Source organism: Leptosomus discolor, chromosome 1 (genome assembly GCF_034619465.1).
Source record: "Leptosomus discolor isolate bLepDis1 chromosome 1, bLepDis1.hap2, whole genome shotgun sequence".
In the NCBI taxonomy this organism is placed as follows: Eukaryota; Metazoa; Chordata; class Aves; order Leptosomiformes; family Leptosomidae; genus Leptosomus; species Leptosomus discolor.
This window is the reverse complement of record NC_141391.1, coordinates 44,389,097-44,403,473: the sequence shown is the minus strand read 5'-3', so window position 1 is coordinate 44,403,473 and position 14,377 is coordinate 44,389,097. Positions and strand designations below refer to the sequence as shown.

Genomic DNA, 14,377 nt, shown 5'->3' with positions numbered 1-14,377 from the left:
CTGAAATAACTCTGTAGCTGACTGTTCTCATGCACCAAAAGTGAGAATCTAATCTTGCTTTCTTTGGGCAAAAGTGTTGGTTTGGGACCAAAACTATAAAGGACACAAAAGCTTTGACATCACGTTGAGTAAATATCAGTGGACTGTTTCTTCAGTGTGTGGATGCAGTGCAGAGAACAGGTCCCTCTGTGGGCACATCCATCCCACCAGAAGGGTATAAAAACTAAAACTGCACAACCGCAGTCCACAGCTAAAATCTCATTTTACTCTCAACTTGTTCTGATGCCACAAATACTTGTACACATGAATAAGTTGAATTGCATACACATGATTAGGCATTTGGACTACAGTAGGTCTATTGGAAAGAATTTGGCTGAGCTCGGAAGTTGTAGGGAGACATACTTCCACATGGCCATCAGACTGCCTCAACAGTGTTTAGATATTATTTTAATCAAAGAACTGTGTGCCATTACCCCAGGATCTGTGTCAAGCTGTGGATTAGGTTTATAAAAAAAACTACAAAAGCTCCTGCTGGCTGAAAGATTATGAGTATTTAGCTACATTACTGCTGTTACAGGCATGAACACGTCCTTTCAGTATTTTTAAATTGTAGCAGTGTTACAATTAATTAATTGTGTCCATCTAGTTATAAATTAGAGTAAAGTTAAAGGCTAAAGTTTTATTAAGTACTACTGATTTTCTTATTGGTTTTGAATGTATAACTTAAACAGAAATACACTTCTGTAAGCTGGGCTCAAGGAATATGTCAATAAAAGACATTGTAGTTAGGCAATCTAAGAATGTTAAATCAAGAAAATTCATGGAACACCAAAAACTACCAGTAACTGTCGTTATGTTAAACCTTTTAATTGCTCGTAAGAGCTAGAACAGTGTTGTGAGAACATGAGGTAATACACACAAAAAGAAGAAAGGAACTTCTGTTTGCAAAATGCGCAGCGAAGTTGTTCCCATAATAAGTCATTCTATTAAACAAGAGCCATTATTGCACTCTAGCAATGCAAATGTAAAACAGAAAGTCTGTTAGGATCCAAGCATCATTGTTAGCATAATATATTGTTAGTATATATATTTTCCATTCCCGCATACGGTTGGGTTTTTTTGGAGATGCATGCTATTAGGTTAAAGAGCTTGTGGATCAAGATTGGACACTTAAGGAAAAGTATTTTTTTATATTGTTCAAAGCTGACCTCTGCTTTTAAAAAGGCTTGATCTGCACTTTTTCATCTGTTTAGAAGCATACATTTTTGGTTAAGAAATTGAAGACAATCTCTTTGTCTTTTTCCTAAGCTGAGGAGGTTGAGATAAAAAAGAATGCCTGCTTTAAAAGTCACACATGGCTGTAATTTAAGATTTTTTTTACCTCATTGTCCATAACAGTTGAAAGAAACCTTCAATGAAAGTTTATTAACTAGGCCAATGCCTGAGGCAATAAAGGTTCATTTATTACCAGTTTCTTGGCTGTTTTTCTTCTTCTATTTTTCCGTTAAACTCATAGCGTAAGATAATACTTCACAAAATTAAACCTTTGACCTTCTGTGGAGTTAAGTCGCCTTTGATTAGATAAAGTAACAATTTATGGTCCAGCATGAGGTTGCACATGAAATGAATAATGCAACAGACTGAATGGGAACTGAGAATCTATTGCTTTTGAAAAGATGACTGTTGTTTAAGAAAGAATGTTCTCTCTTAATTGTATTGTAGTGATGCTGTATGCATTCCAGTAGGATTTTAAACTGTTGCTGAAAAGTACAATATAGCCAGGCAGTTATGCAGTATGCATTGTTTAATTCTTTCACAATTGCACCAAGCCAATAACAAATTCACAGATTACAAAACCTGGTTAAGCTGTATCAGTTAGTAATTTGCTGTGGTATTTGAAATGCACTTTATGATTTCACTTTTTACTCTTCAGTAGAAAGGAATATATCTACAATAAAGAATAACTTCATGGAATGTAAGTCCATCAGTTCTATAAATGGCAAATATTAGTGATAAAATAATTACATTTACACATTTTTTTGCAGCATCATTGAACGTGCCATAGTTCTTATTCAAAAAAATACAGTCTTAATTTTAAGTTTTATCTACTTTTAACAAAATGAATCAAGAGGACACTGCTTCTTTCTAGGTCAATGCCTTATTTCTGCAACTGTGTTATTAATTGCAGAGACACATTGTAAATAAAAAGATTTTTAGATTTGAAGATTGCTGTGGAAATTTGGCTCTTTTACTTGTTTATTTTAAATGCAATACCCAGACCTCAAAATTCATATTGCAATTTAAGAGTCACAGGAAAAAGGTCTGATTAGTCTGATGAACAACAGATGGTTGGAACCTCACATACACTGGTTTTCTCCCAGTGCAAGACTGGCAATTTCTTTTAGTTGCGCCAGTCTAAACCAGATCACATGGCTGAATTTTTCTAAGTATTCCTTCTTCAACAATATTTAAAGTGCAATTAGTTATTTCACTCTTTTTTTACATGACTTCTCTAATAACAAACCTTTTAAACATGTTAAAAAATTATCTGGATGAGCAGTTTATGCCAAACCACACAACTTGAGCAGGAAAATACAGCTAGAAGGGCCAGATGAGATTTTCTTGATTATCCCAAAATAACAGGTAATGAAATTTTTAGGGAATACTAATATTGTTGTATTGGATCAATCCAGGCAGCTTAACAGAAATAAGGCTTCTGGATAACTAGGAGATTCCAGACCTACATTATACGTAAAGAATGCTGCTAGTGAAATTCAGTATATTTTAGCAGAACATTATGGTGTAGTCTGAAGTTACCTGTCTGCAATCCAGTCTGTGTAATCAGACCTCTGTCCTCCTGCAGATTGCTTTCCCCTTCTTGTTTTATGTATCACAGTATATAAAACACCCATTAGATTGGAGACTAACATTAGGATCCTATTTCGTTTGAAATAACTGGGCAGCAGTCTAATAAGCTACCAAAAACTTGTACCTGAACTGCTGAAACCCGTGAAACCAGTGCAATAATCTACAGTGATGAGGGTCAAGTCCCAGGACTAAAACCCTGCCTTTCTTTCTCAGGCAGAGTTTTTCAGATTTTAGTAAGAATTTTGCACAAGTAAGAACCTCAATATGAAATCTGGAATTAAGTCAAAAAAAGACATGAATTACTTTCAAGTCAGTACCATTGAAACAAACTGTAAGAAAAAGGATTAAGCATCAATTTGAAATAATGAAAGGAGTTCTTTCAGAATTTAGATGAGATTTGGAACTCCTCCCACGCAATGAATAAAGTGTTTCTGCAGAATGAACTTTCCAGCAAATAAATGAAATTAAATGTGACACACTGCTGACAGTCGTATTTTGGTTTTCTGCCTATTCTGTGATGGCAAAAGTTAGGTGTCTTGAAAATGTTCTCAAAGTCCTAAAGAAGAAGGTTGTGAAAATACATATATTTATTATTGGATGCTTTATGTACCCATAAATATGGATATATAAGGTATATATAAAGGAAGGTAGTAGTTATATTAAGGAAGTGATTAATTATGTATTGGAATAATTATTAGGAATTATAATTACTCTTAGGCATAGTTATGTGAAGGAAGTTAAAAGTGAATTAAGATAAATTACTTAAATAATTTTGTAAGTTGTCCCAGGACCGCATTTGAGCATACAATTCAAAAATCTGTATTTTGAGCAATGTTTGAGGCTGAAAAATGTTACACTCGTAGGTTCTTTTTTTTTTTTTCCTTCACAAGTAGGATGTGTTGTAAGCTGCTGCTGTCATCAAAATTGAAAGTTGTAAGAGCTCTCTCTTAAGGCAGGGAATAGTATTTGTTGGAAGGCAGAAACCCTGGATGTGATTTAGTGCCCACCAGTAATTCATACACATTCTGAAAATCTGTCATGATATATGACAGCTCTCTCGGGCATTCTGCTTTTAAAACAGAATTGTTTTCTGAAGATGCTGTGTTTTTTGTGATTGTTTTCCATTTCATTCATTCATTTTTCAGCATTAGAGACCACACATACTGGGCATACTTCTGGTCTCATTCTCACCCACAAAATTCTGACTTCAGTAGAGTTGCATGAGTGTAAATTAGACTAGAACTTGGCAGGAGCAAGCTTATGATTATATTTGGCAGAGGCAGCAGGCTGCAACTTTATTAACATAATTAACAGCTACAAACACACCCAACAGGCCAAAGTAATCTAGTGACAGAAGAGAGAAGGTCTTTGTAGGAAAGGATCATTCACGCATTCTTTAGGTGTTCTGCTTCTTGTTCCTGAGTTCCTACTAAGGCTTGGAGAGCTTTCAATTGAGCTGTAATTCAAATTCATATGGCTCCTACAAGACACCTTGAACAGACTTTTGCTGATGAGTCTATAGGAACTGTCAGCAATACAGAGATTACTTCAGAAATGTGATGGTTGAATTGAACTTTACTTTCTGATGTTTTGCTTTTTGAATTAAATTGTTGGACAAGATTAATTGCATGCAGTAAGAGATTTAAATGAATAGCTTTAAAAAGCATTAAAGTTCTAAGTATGTCACATGGGAAAAAAGCTGTAAGGTTTAACTGAATAAATGTATTTAATGCATAAAATGTCTAGGCTAATTTTTTAATTCCTTTACTAACATCTTTTATTGAAAAAACATACTTTATTCATCCATCTTAGTTATACTGCTGTGGTTGTGGTAATTTAATATTCCTGCTCTTCGCTAATCTTCTGGTTCAACAGGAGTAAACAATAGGTTTCATAAATTAAAAATACGCTCTTCAGAACATGCTTCTGAAGATAAAAAACAAGGCTGTAAACATTTATGACTGAAACAAACTAGATTGTTCAAATACTGCCATGATGTATCATGTATATCAATATGGCACTGATATCAGTTAGAATGCAAACAAGGTTTTAAATGATGTGCCCCTTCATTTCAGCTGGAGAATCCGCTTTACACCATCTGCCTATCAGATGGTTAGGAACCAGGACTGCGTATTAATGCCACATGTTCGATTTTCTTTCCTCTTGTAATGGTTAGATTCATATTGCTAATAGCTGTGCATGAGCACTGTCGATGAAATTTGTGTGACGATGGAGTGATGAGATATTTATAAAGCTGCCTGTCTCACTGCATAATCAGCAGGAAGAATGCCAGACATAAACAACTTATCAATTTCAGAATATTAATGACAACTACCATTGACTTTAATCCATTGAATATTTTGGCCTGGATACTTTTTAACTCTTCCAATAAATATTTGTAAAGAATAAAAAATATGCAAGTGGCTGTTTGGTGTGATCCTTATTTCTTTCATTTCAGTTGCCTTTATAGATAACTTCTGGTTGTCTCATACTTGAAGATAAAATTTCTGAGTGTAGGAAAGTGTGCACCTTGGAAATTCCTTGGCCACTTGTTGTGCAAGTAAAGTGATATTAAATAAGGTTTAGGTCAGAAAGGTTTTTTCCCAAACAACAAATTAAAAAAAAAACAAAACCAACAAAAAACCCCCAAGTATTTACCCAAGTATATACCCATACCTGAACTTCAGTATTTTAAAACATGTGTATAGATACATAACAGCTTACTAACTTCTTCAGTTTAGAATACATTTGGCTGCCTTTGTGAATGAGGTATGTGAGATAAGTTGAGCCCTGTGCTAGAGATGAAATTTTGTCTTGTGCCACACCACAGTGTACCTCAGTCCACCAGTGATTATAGTGCAGGGGGCTCTAGTAACTGGCTTGGGCCTTTCCTTACCACTAGCTTTGCTATATTGTGACAGTCAAGTGACAGAAAAGAGTAACAGTAAAGCAGAAACTGTGCTGTAGGCTGGCATTGCTGTGAGGAACAGCATTAAGCTATAATTCTGAGGATTATTCCTTACTTGCATTTCCCCCCCTACTTACACTGGTGCTTATACGACACACTCATTTTAGATTCATATAGTTTAAATTAATTGCTGTATAGCAAAATAATCATTTCACTTATTTATGCGGTTGTGTGAGAGAAGGAATGAAATTAGTAGTTTAGTTTCTGCTTTTTTAAATTATCATTTATTGTCACAAGCATTATCTTGCAAAAATCATACTACAGAGCTAAGCAATCTGCATTTTAGTTTCCCAGTCCCTATCCAAAGGTTATGGCTTCCTCTAGAGAGAAGCATGATGGCCTGCTTTGGAGAGAAGCACTGAAGCATACTTTTTTGCAAATTTTGTAGCAGAAGAGTTTGTATTGTAGTGGTTCTGCAACCGGATCATTAACCCAGTGAGACATAATATTTACAGGTGGGCTCAGAAGTCCTGTGTCCAGTGTCTGCTTAATAGGGTAATTATGCTAATACTTGGAAGCGCTTAAAAACTGCTGGCCTGGAAGTGCAGTCACAGCTAAAGTTGGAGGCCTGCTGTTGTATTCATTGGTTATATTGTATTTGAATATTCCTCTGAAGGATGATTGTTCTTTAAAGATGCTAGTTTTAGTTTGTCAGTGATGTATATAAAAAAAAAGGAAGTATAGGTTATTGTATTATTTAATGAACACAGGATGCAAACCAAGGTTCAGAGATGCACCATCCCTTTTTCTGTGGCCTAATTTAGGGACTGTAACCAAATTTGTATAATGAATAACTTCATATCCTTCCTCTAAGGTAAAAATATCATTGGAAGCAATCCATGTTATTGTCAATACCTTAAGATTAGAACATGCACAATTTGTAATAGTAGCAGAAACGAAAATAAAATTAAACCCTTGTACTTATCAACCTTCAAATTTGATTTTTGGCTTTTGATACATCTTCTTCTACCTGAAATAGCAGTTTTCTAAATACTATTGATCTGCCTATGGAGAATGTAATTATCACATACTTGGTAATTCTTATTGCACTTGGAGGTGTTAGAAGTCAGCCTGTGAGGAGGGTCGGGAGGCTGGAACTGTTTGCTATGCAGTCATGAAAAGAAATGAGGGAAAACAACCTTGAGTCAAGTCACAGTATATTCCAAGGCACCTGTTATGCCACTTTATTGCTTTCCTGATGTCCGTTCACTTTCTGCCTTCTCGCTGGATTTTGCCTTCTGTCCCTCCCCATCGCTAGCTGAAAACATGGCAAGAGTGAACTCATTTTCCATTTAAGGAGGCAAAGGGGACAACAAGAGGCCTTTAGAAGCAATGGTGGTAGCAGTATTAACCTCAGCAGCCTGGGATTATTTGCTTATTTGGTTTTTCCTGCTAAATTGCACTCCTCCTATGCTGGGCAGCAGCCTTGGCCCACTAGAATAGTAAGTTGTGGAGTTAATTCCTCTTGAGATCCATAAAACACTTCACACCTCTCAGAATAGCTGAAAATCAGACAAGCAGGCACCTTTAAACTAATTATACTGAGTTTTTTCGAGCTTCTCTGTGGTCAGGGTAAGAATCTGGATTAAAATGGTAGAGGGTCTTCTCTTGTGGCATCACAGGCTGAAGGCTGAAACTGCATAGAATTTACCTGATTTAATGCCTTCTGTTTAATTTCTTACATTTAATTCTCTTTAATTTCCATCTCTGCCCCCTGGATCAGTCGTGTGGGGTACATAGCTCTTGTGAAGTTTTGACACTGACTTTTCTCCGCTAACACCCAGGCTGAGGCAAAGGGATCTGAGTGGGTGGCAGCATGGTTTGGAGAATGCAGAAGAATTACCCTGCCTTAGGGAAGAGGGTAAAACTTAGACTTGTGACTTTGATTAAAGGCTGTATCTAATTATGAGTTTTGAAGGCATTGCTGGGCTGTTTCTCTAATTGCTTTTGACAAAGAAAAATTTTCTCATTTTTGTAGGACATTCTTGTAAATGACTGGATGGCAGAAAGTTGGTTTGATGGGAAGAGCACTTGGATTGCCTGAAGGTGGCTTTGGGATTAGGATTAAATGGTTTTAATAATTCCTCTTCTCATTGATAAATACCTTAATGCCTTGAAGTTTGGGAAAAGCAAAAAAAGTATTTTACCAACATTCTGCATTACTAACCTTTCTTCTAAAAATGCCTAAAATGACCACATCTCCTTGCTGTTATTTGTGAAGTGAGAAATAAATGCCTGAGTTCTTTCATCTGTTACTCGTAATAGAAATTATAGAACTGTTTTTTTCTGTTTTCTTTATCATGTTAAACATTTGAGAGCTAAAGGTGTTTTTTTCTCTTAGTACATTTATGTACATGTTCACCAGTTCATAGCCAGACTCTTAAGACACCATTCAGAAGCTAAGTTAGATTTCTGAAAGCATGTATTTGTAGCTGCAGCTAGCTATGATTGTATTGTGACAGCAGTTACTGGATACCAAGTTAAGATTTAGGTGGTTATATAGGACTAACTATCTAAATACGATGTGAAACATTTTACTCAAAAAAGTTGGTAGCTTCCAAATCTAACAAGAGGAATAGTAATCTGCAGTGTTCTCCGTTCATTGTGGAGCAAGCATGAAGGAAGAATTAACAGTCAGTCCCTATAATAATGAAGAATCATAGAATATTGTATATTAAATTTTGTTCATACTTCTTTGTAGGCCTGACAGCAGCAGCTGCAGCGGCAGCAGCTGCCACCAATGCCGCCATAGCAGAAGCAATGAAAGTGAAAAAAATTAAATTGGAAGCTATGTCCAACTATCATGCAAATAATAACCAGCATGGAGCAGACTCTGAAAATGGAGATCTGAATTCAAGTGTTGGTAAGTCTCAGACACAGCACTGTTATATGTTCATAATGATCTGATATTTTATTGAAATCGTGATCCTTCTGGACTTCCTTCTGAAGTCATTGATTTGGTATAAAAAGTTGCATATTTGTTTTCCTTTTCTTACTGTTTTTAGTTTTATTTTGTATCTGACCTTTACACCAGCGTGCAGTGTTGTTACTATTACAAAAACATTCTTTCTTTTGCAGGTTACTTTTGCAGACTCCAGTTAATATTTTCCATGAAAGAAAGTGGTTTGATTGCTTAGAGTTCATTTTTCAAAGTACAGGTGGGGTGACAGATGATGGTGTCAAAGTGAAATTTAACAATGTCTCCTGCTCAGTGTGCTGGGTATCGACTTTAGGTAATTCAGAACACAAGCTTGAAAGCAAAATATTTCATACTTTCATGTGCCCTGTGACAAAAGGAAAACATACATACACAATAAATTATTGCCATGCTCTGCAGTTCCTATCATATTTTATTTTAATAAACACATTCTTAAAATGTAGTTAACAGGTTTTTCCATTTCTTAAGCAGCCATCAGCAACTCTTTTTCTTTCATAAAAAAGAATTGTTTCAATATACTTTATTCATTTGTTTGGACGATTTGTTTTGCTAAAGCATACTTCAAAGCTAGAATAACTTTTTGTTGTTGATGATTAAATCTTTAATCATCTGTGTGTGTCTGCTGTAAAATGTTTTGTTATGCCATTTCATTGTATTGGCTCCTTTTATCATGTTGAGACAGTATTAACTCAGCAACAGAAATTCAATGACAAAGAGGTACATTCAGAAGACTGCAGGCAAGATTGGTGTATATTGGAATAAAATGGCTTAAGATAGGGATTTTTTTGTTTGTTTTTATTTTGGCTCTTTTGTTTAGTTTTGTTTATTTTTTAGTTTTTCATCTCCTAAATACATTTGAAATGAGTCTTACAAAGTTATGTACTAGCCTTAAGATAAATAAATATGTGTTTGTGAACAGCGTTTCTGTACAGTTCGGTAGGCATCAGTAGGCTATTATTTAGAAATAATGCAAATTTCAGTTCAGAGAACCTGTTCACCTAGGCACATGCTATTTTAAATAACAACAATATGTATGCATTACTGCGTAAGGAGATGACCAGATTTTTTGTTTTTCATTTAAAGAAAGGCTTAAAAAAATCCCTCTGTGATGGCGAAGAAAATAGTCTTAAATGAGTGTGTTAGTACTCAGATACCAACACATGCAGTCACTAGAATATTAGCGGAAAGATTGACCTGCTGGACAAGAGACAAGAGGGGGTAGACAGCAGGTGTCTGAAACCTGGGAAGAGGAGATAGGTACAAATGAAGTAGGAGGACCAGGTGGCCCCTAACATGCTGGAAGAAAAGTGAAGTAATGAGAAAGAGTGGAAAGTGTAAAGGCAAACTGAGAGGATAAAAGAATCTGTGCTCGAACTAGAAGCTAGTTTAAATTTAAACTTCAGACTTAGATGAATGCATTAAGTGAAATGAAATGTTCAAATATTGGATTATGGAACTGTTAGGCTGCTTGGCAGTTCTAGTGACAAATCACTTGTATATCCAGAGAAATGGAAAATTTAACAGATAATCAACATCTAAACCATGTGAAGTATCTGTAGGAGAGTGGATGGAGTGAATATCTGAATTTCCTCTGAATAAAGAAAAAAAAACCCTATTTTGAAATCATTGTTTGAGGCATAATTTAGATAACTTATCTGCTCCTACACAGCTCCATCATTTTTCCAGTTTAAGAAAATACATTCTAACTGTTATAGTAGGGCAAAGTTAGCAAAGCAAGCTTATTTATTGTCATTGTCAAAATTTCTTCTCAAAGCCCTTAACTTACTTGTTAACTTCAGTTAATTTCCTGATTTAACTGAATGAAAATTGAGTTCATTTTGTTTAGAGAAAAATGGCTTTTCTGAATAGAGCGAATAGCATTCCAGTGGTCTCTGTTCCATGAGGAATGGCTCTGGAAGTACAGTGTGCTTGTCTGAACATCTAGGTAGCTGTGCAAGGGCTATACTCTGCCTGTGGAGGTTTTGTCAAAAATACTTCGCATTTATTTGTTTCTTTTATAGTGAACCATATTTAGTGTCCGGCATCAGTTATGCCTGTGGAATCAGAGAAGCAATTCCTGCTGCTACTAATGCCAGGGTATTATTAGGTTCATTAAGAGTTAAGTCTCTATTTATTGGATGCATTTTTGAAAATTAGCATATTGTATTATCTTGAAAAGAACTCATATTTCAAAGGTGTTGCTTTGTAGTAGGTGTGTGCTTTTTTTTCCTGCATTTTTTTCAGATGTTTATTTATGTCTTTTCCCATAAATATTATCAAGTCCATATACCATTAATATTTTAAATTATAGCTTGTTAGGCATAAATTTGAATTATTACATTGTTGAATGTTGACAGGAGGAAGGAATAAAACCAAAGAAAATAACCTTATTTTGGTTTATATTTTAAATTATGTTATATGCCTGACCAAACTGAAAAGGAACAACAAACCAACCGTCCAGCCTAGAAGTTTAACCAATACATCTTAGCCCATATGTAACAAGCATTATGGTATGTTAGTGTGCCTGGATTGATATGCCATGTTCTTAGTTTGTTCCAATGCCTAGGTAAAAGAAGATAAATAAAATATGGGCTCTTGGGTTGAATTGTCAGGTTTACTTCTGAATTATCTTGCTTTTTGGTTTTAATCAGATGCTTAGTGTGAATCATAGAAGTCATTTTTGTAGGTGAACATTGTATAATTATACAGAGCACTACACAAATTTATTAACTTGGTCCTTTGAAGCAGTGGCCAAAAGGTTAGTGAGTGAAGGGCGTTAAAGGAAGCCAATGATAACTAATAAGTAATTATTTTCTATCCCTCAGTTTTGTATGGTAACCTTGAGCTTGCATCCTCCCACCATAATTATCATTTTAGAAGGGGGGAAAAAAGGAAGAAAAAAAAAAAAAGAAATTGCAGAGGAATCAGAGTGAGGTATTAGCACACTGAGTAAAATATATGGCTGCAACGCCTTTCTCCCCCATCCACAATCAATTGGATTCTTTTAGTTTAATATTTACTTGCTAAGATGAGATGCTAGTCTGCATGGTGATAAACAGTCTGCTACTGGCATCTGAAGGTGACCTGTCAGTTCATATGGACAAATCTCCTGCTTACTGAAATGTACAAAATAAATCATTAAAGCAGGCAGGTGCTCATTCCCAGATTTAAATCACCATAGATTTATGATTTGAATTAATGCTTCATTTGGTCATAGAAATAGATGCTGAGACAAATGATATGCAGTGGTTGGGGCTCCCATACTGTAGCCATCCTAATATTGATTACTGAGATGTCTTTGCAATCTCTTGTTTATATCAAGTACTGTCTTGTGACAGCTTGGCTGATATGAGCTACATTGCAGATAAGAAGGAAAAATGTCCTGGGTTCTTTTTAGTGGCAATTCTACATACAACATGCAGGATAGATAAATTATGGGGTTGTTTTTTTAAAAAATGAATTCTGTATGGCAGCAAACAAAAAGAGATTATGCTGTGTGTTGTTTGGTTGTTTTTTTTTTTTTTTAATTTAATTGCAGAATTAAAAGAAAGAGAGTGACAAGGTCACACGTTAAATTTCATTGAAGAGATTCTGCTCTTTGTCATATTAACTTCTTAGGACAATACTAGGTTCAGTTTTATATTTACCATCTAATACTCCAAAGTTATAGATAGGCAGAGCAGCTCAATTATTTCCTTGCTGCTTAAGTACTTACTGCCCTGCGATCATACTTCATTAACCTGCAGCAGCAAAAGATGCAAGCCTTTGAAAGTAAATATGTTTAAAGCTATTTCTGTGAGCTGGGCTTTGCTATCTATAACTCGGTAGGAAGTGAAGAACAGTCCGTATACTTTTGCTTCCCGAACATTTTATGTAATGAAAACACTATGCATGCACTTTAGGGAATACTCAAAGGATTTGTAAAGACCTTTGCCACTTGCTAAAATCTGACTCATAAAACTTGTAAACAACTATCAACAATAGTAAATTACTTGCTTAGTAGGAAATGAGTTCATATCTATTCAAAATGTGATCTCAAAACAGATGTCCCAAGAAAATGTCATTGTTTAAACTACATTCATACAAAAAAAAAAAGCGCTATTATTTCTTTAAGGAAGTGAAGCAATCATGAAGACTTTGGTGTTCTCAGTTTCTAAACACAGTTAGGAAATACAAGGCAAAATTTTACACTTGGCTAGCGCATTAATCCATAAACAACCACAAAATGTGTTGAAAATTAAGAGGTTTTCTTGGCATGTTAGGTTTCCTATTCATCTGAATTACCTTGCAATATTTAAAATTATGAGGCAAATGTAAGATTTCCTGTGATCTGTTGTTCAAAAGTAAGGGTTGCTTGCATACTTTTTTTTTTTTTTCATCCAGAATCAGAGATAAAATGATTTCGGTGAAATTATTTTTCTCCAGTGACCTTGCCCAATAATAGAACAGTACAAAATGCAGCCATTTCCTTTTTCTAAACACACGTGTCTATTTTGAAGGAAAGAATTACTTTTATGGTTTCAGGAAAAAGTCTTGGAGACCTTGAAAAAGCAAATAAAAGGAAACAGAGAATGCAGGCCACTGAGCACAGCTCTGCAGTTGCACATCTGATTCTCTGCCTTGGCAATGTTAATGAACCTCAAATCCTCCCTATAATTAGATGAGGGAATTGCTTATATTTTCAAACAGATGATGCTGCTATAATGAAACGATTGACAGGGAACTTAAGAGTGTCTACAGTAGTCATTTGGTTTCCGGGTTTTGGTGTGTTTTTTCTAAACCACCCCCCCACCCCCCCTCTTTTTTTAAAAAAAAAAAAAAGTGTAAAAGAAGATTGGCTGTAGATACAGGTCCTGGGAGAGGTAGTAATTTACACAGAATGCTATGACAGGTGTCTTTGTGTAGCACAGAAATAAAATGGAAGAGAGAGAAATGATGGGCAGGTACAGCAATTTTTTGGGAGGGGGTGTCCTGTGCTTATTCTGCTTGGGTTCTTTAAAAGGGGCCGAGACTCCAGAGATGGATCCGGATTGAGTGCACAGCTGTAACTGCTGATGAGCTAATTGCTCCTTATCTCTCAGCCCCATTCATCTTCATTTTTTACCAATTACTGAGAATTATCTGTGTTCTCAGTTGGATATGAGAGTTAATCCTTTTTGGTTAAGCTGGCAGTACTGTGAGCAGATTCCAAATCATAGGGTGAAAAAGCCAGAGCAAGCTTGTTCTCAAACTCTCTCCAGTTCAATGACAGTATCACTAGTTCATAAGAATTTTTCTATTGTTTAACAGATTAAACACTGATTTTTTTTTTTTTGCTTTAGTACTCTTATTAATATGTATTTTTCTCTTAGCATAAACTGAATGTGTATATTCCTAGGTGGGTGGATGTGCTCCCTTCCTAAAAATACTCACTTGCAAAAATGAAAGTAAGATAAAAAATAACCTCAGACCGGAAAGATTATTTGCAGTATTTCAGTGTTTATTCTATGATACATTACACTTCTTTTAATGACAAGACACTGCATGCAACTTTGACATCATGGGACATAAGACAAATGCTTGTCAGTGACATATATCTACTTTTATAAACTTCTTTGAGATCT

The 14,377-nt window shown here is 35.3% G+C and overlaps 1 protein-coding gene across 1 annotated transcript in view; it reads left to right on the top strand.

The window, feature by feature from the left end:
- DACH1 (dachshund family transcription factor 1) overlaps positions 1 to 14,377 on the top strand; it is a 335,652-nt gene that overhangs the window by 183,791 nt on the left and 137,484 nt on the right. The window contains exon 3 of the mRNA XM_086481990.1: positions 8,538 to 8,699. Coding sequence (XP_086338116.1) covers positions 8,538 to 8,699 — 162 coding nt within the window. The remainder of the gene's footprint in view (positions 1 to 8,537; positions 8,700 to 14,377) is intronic.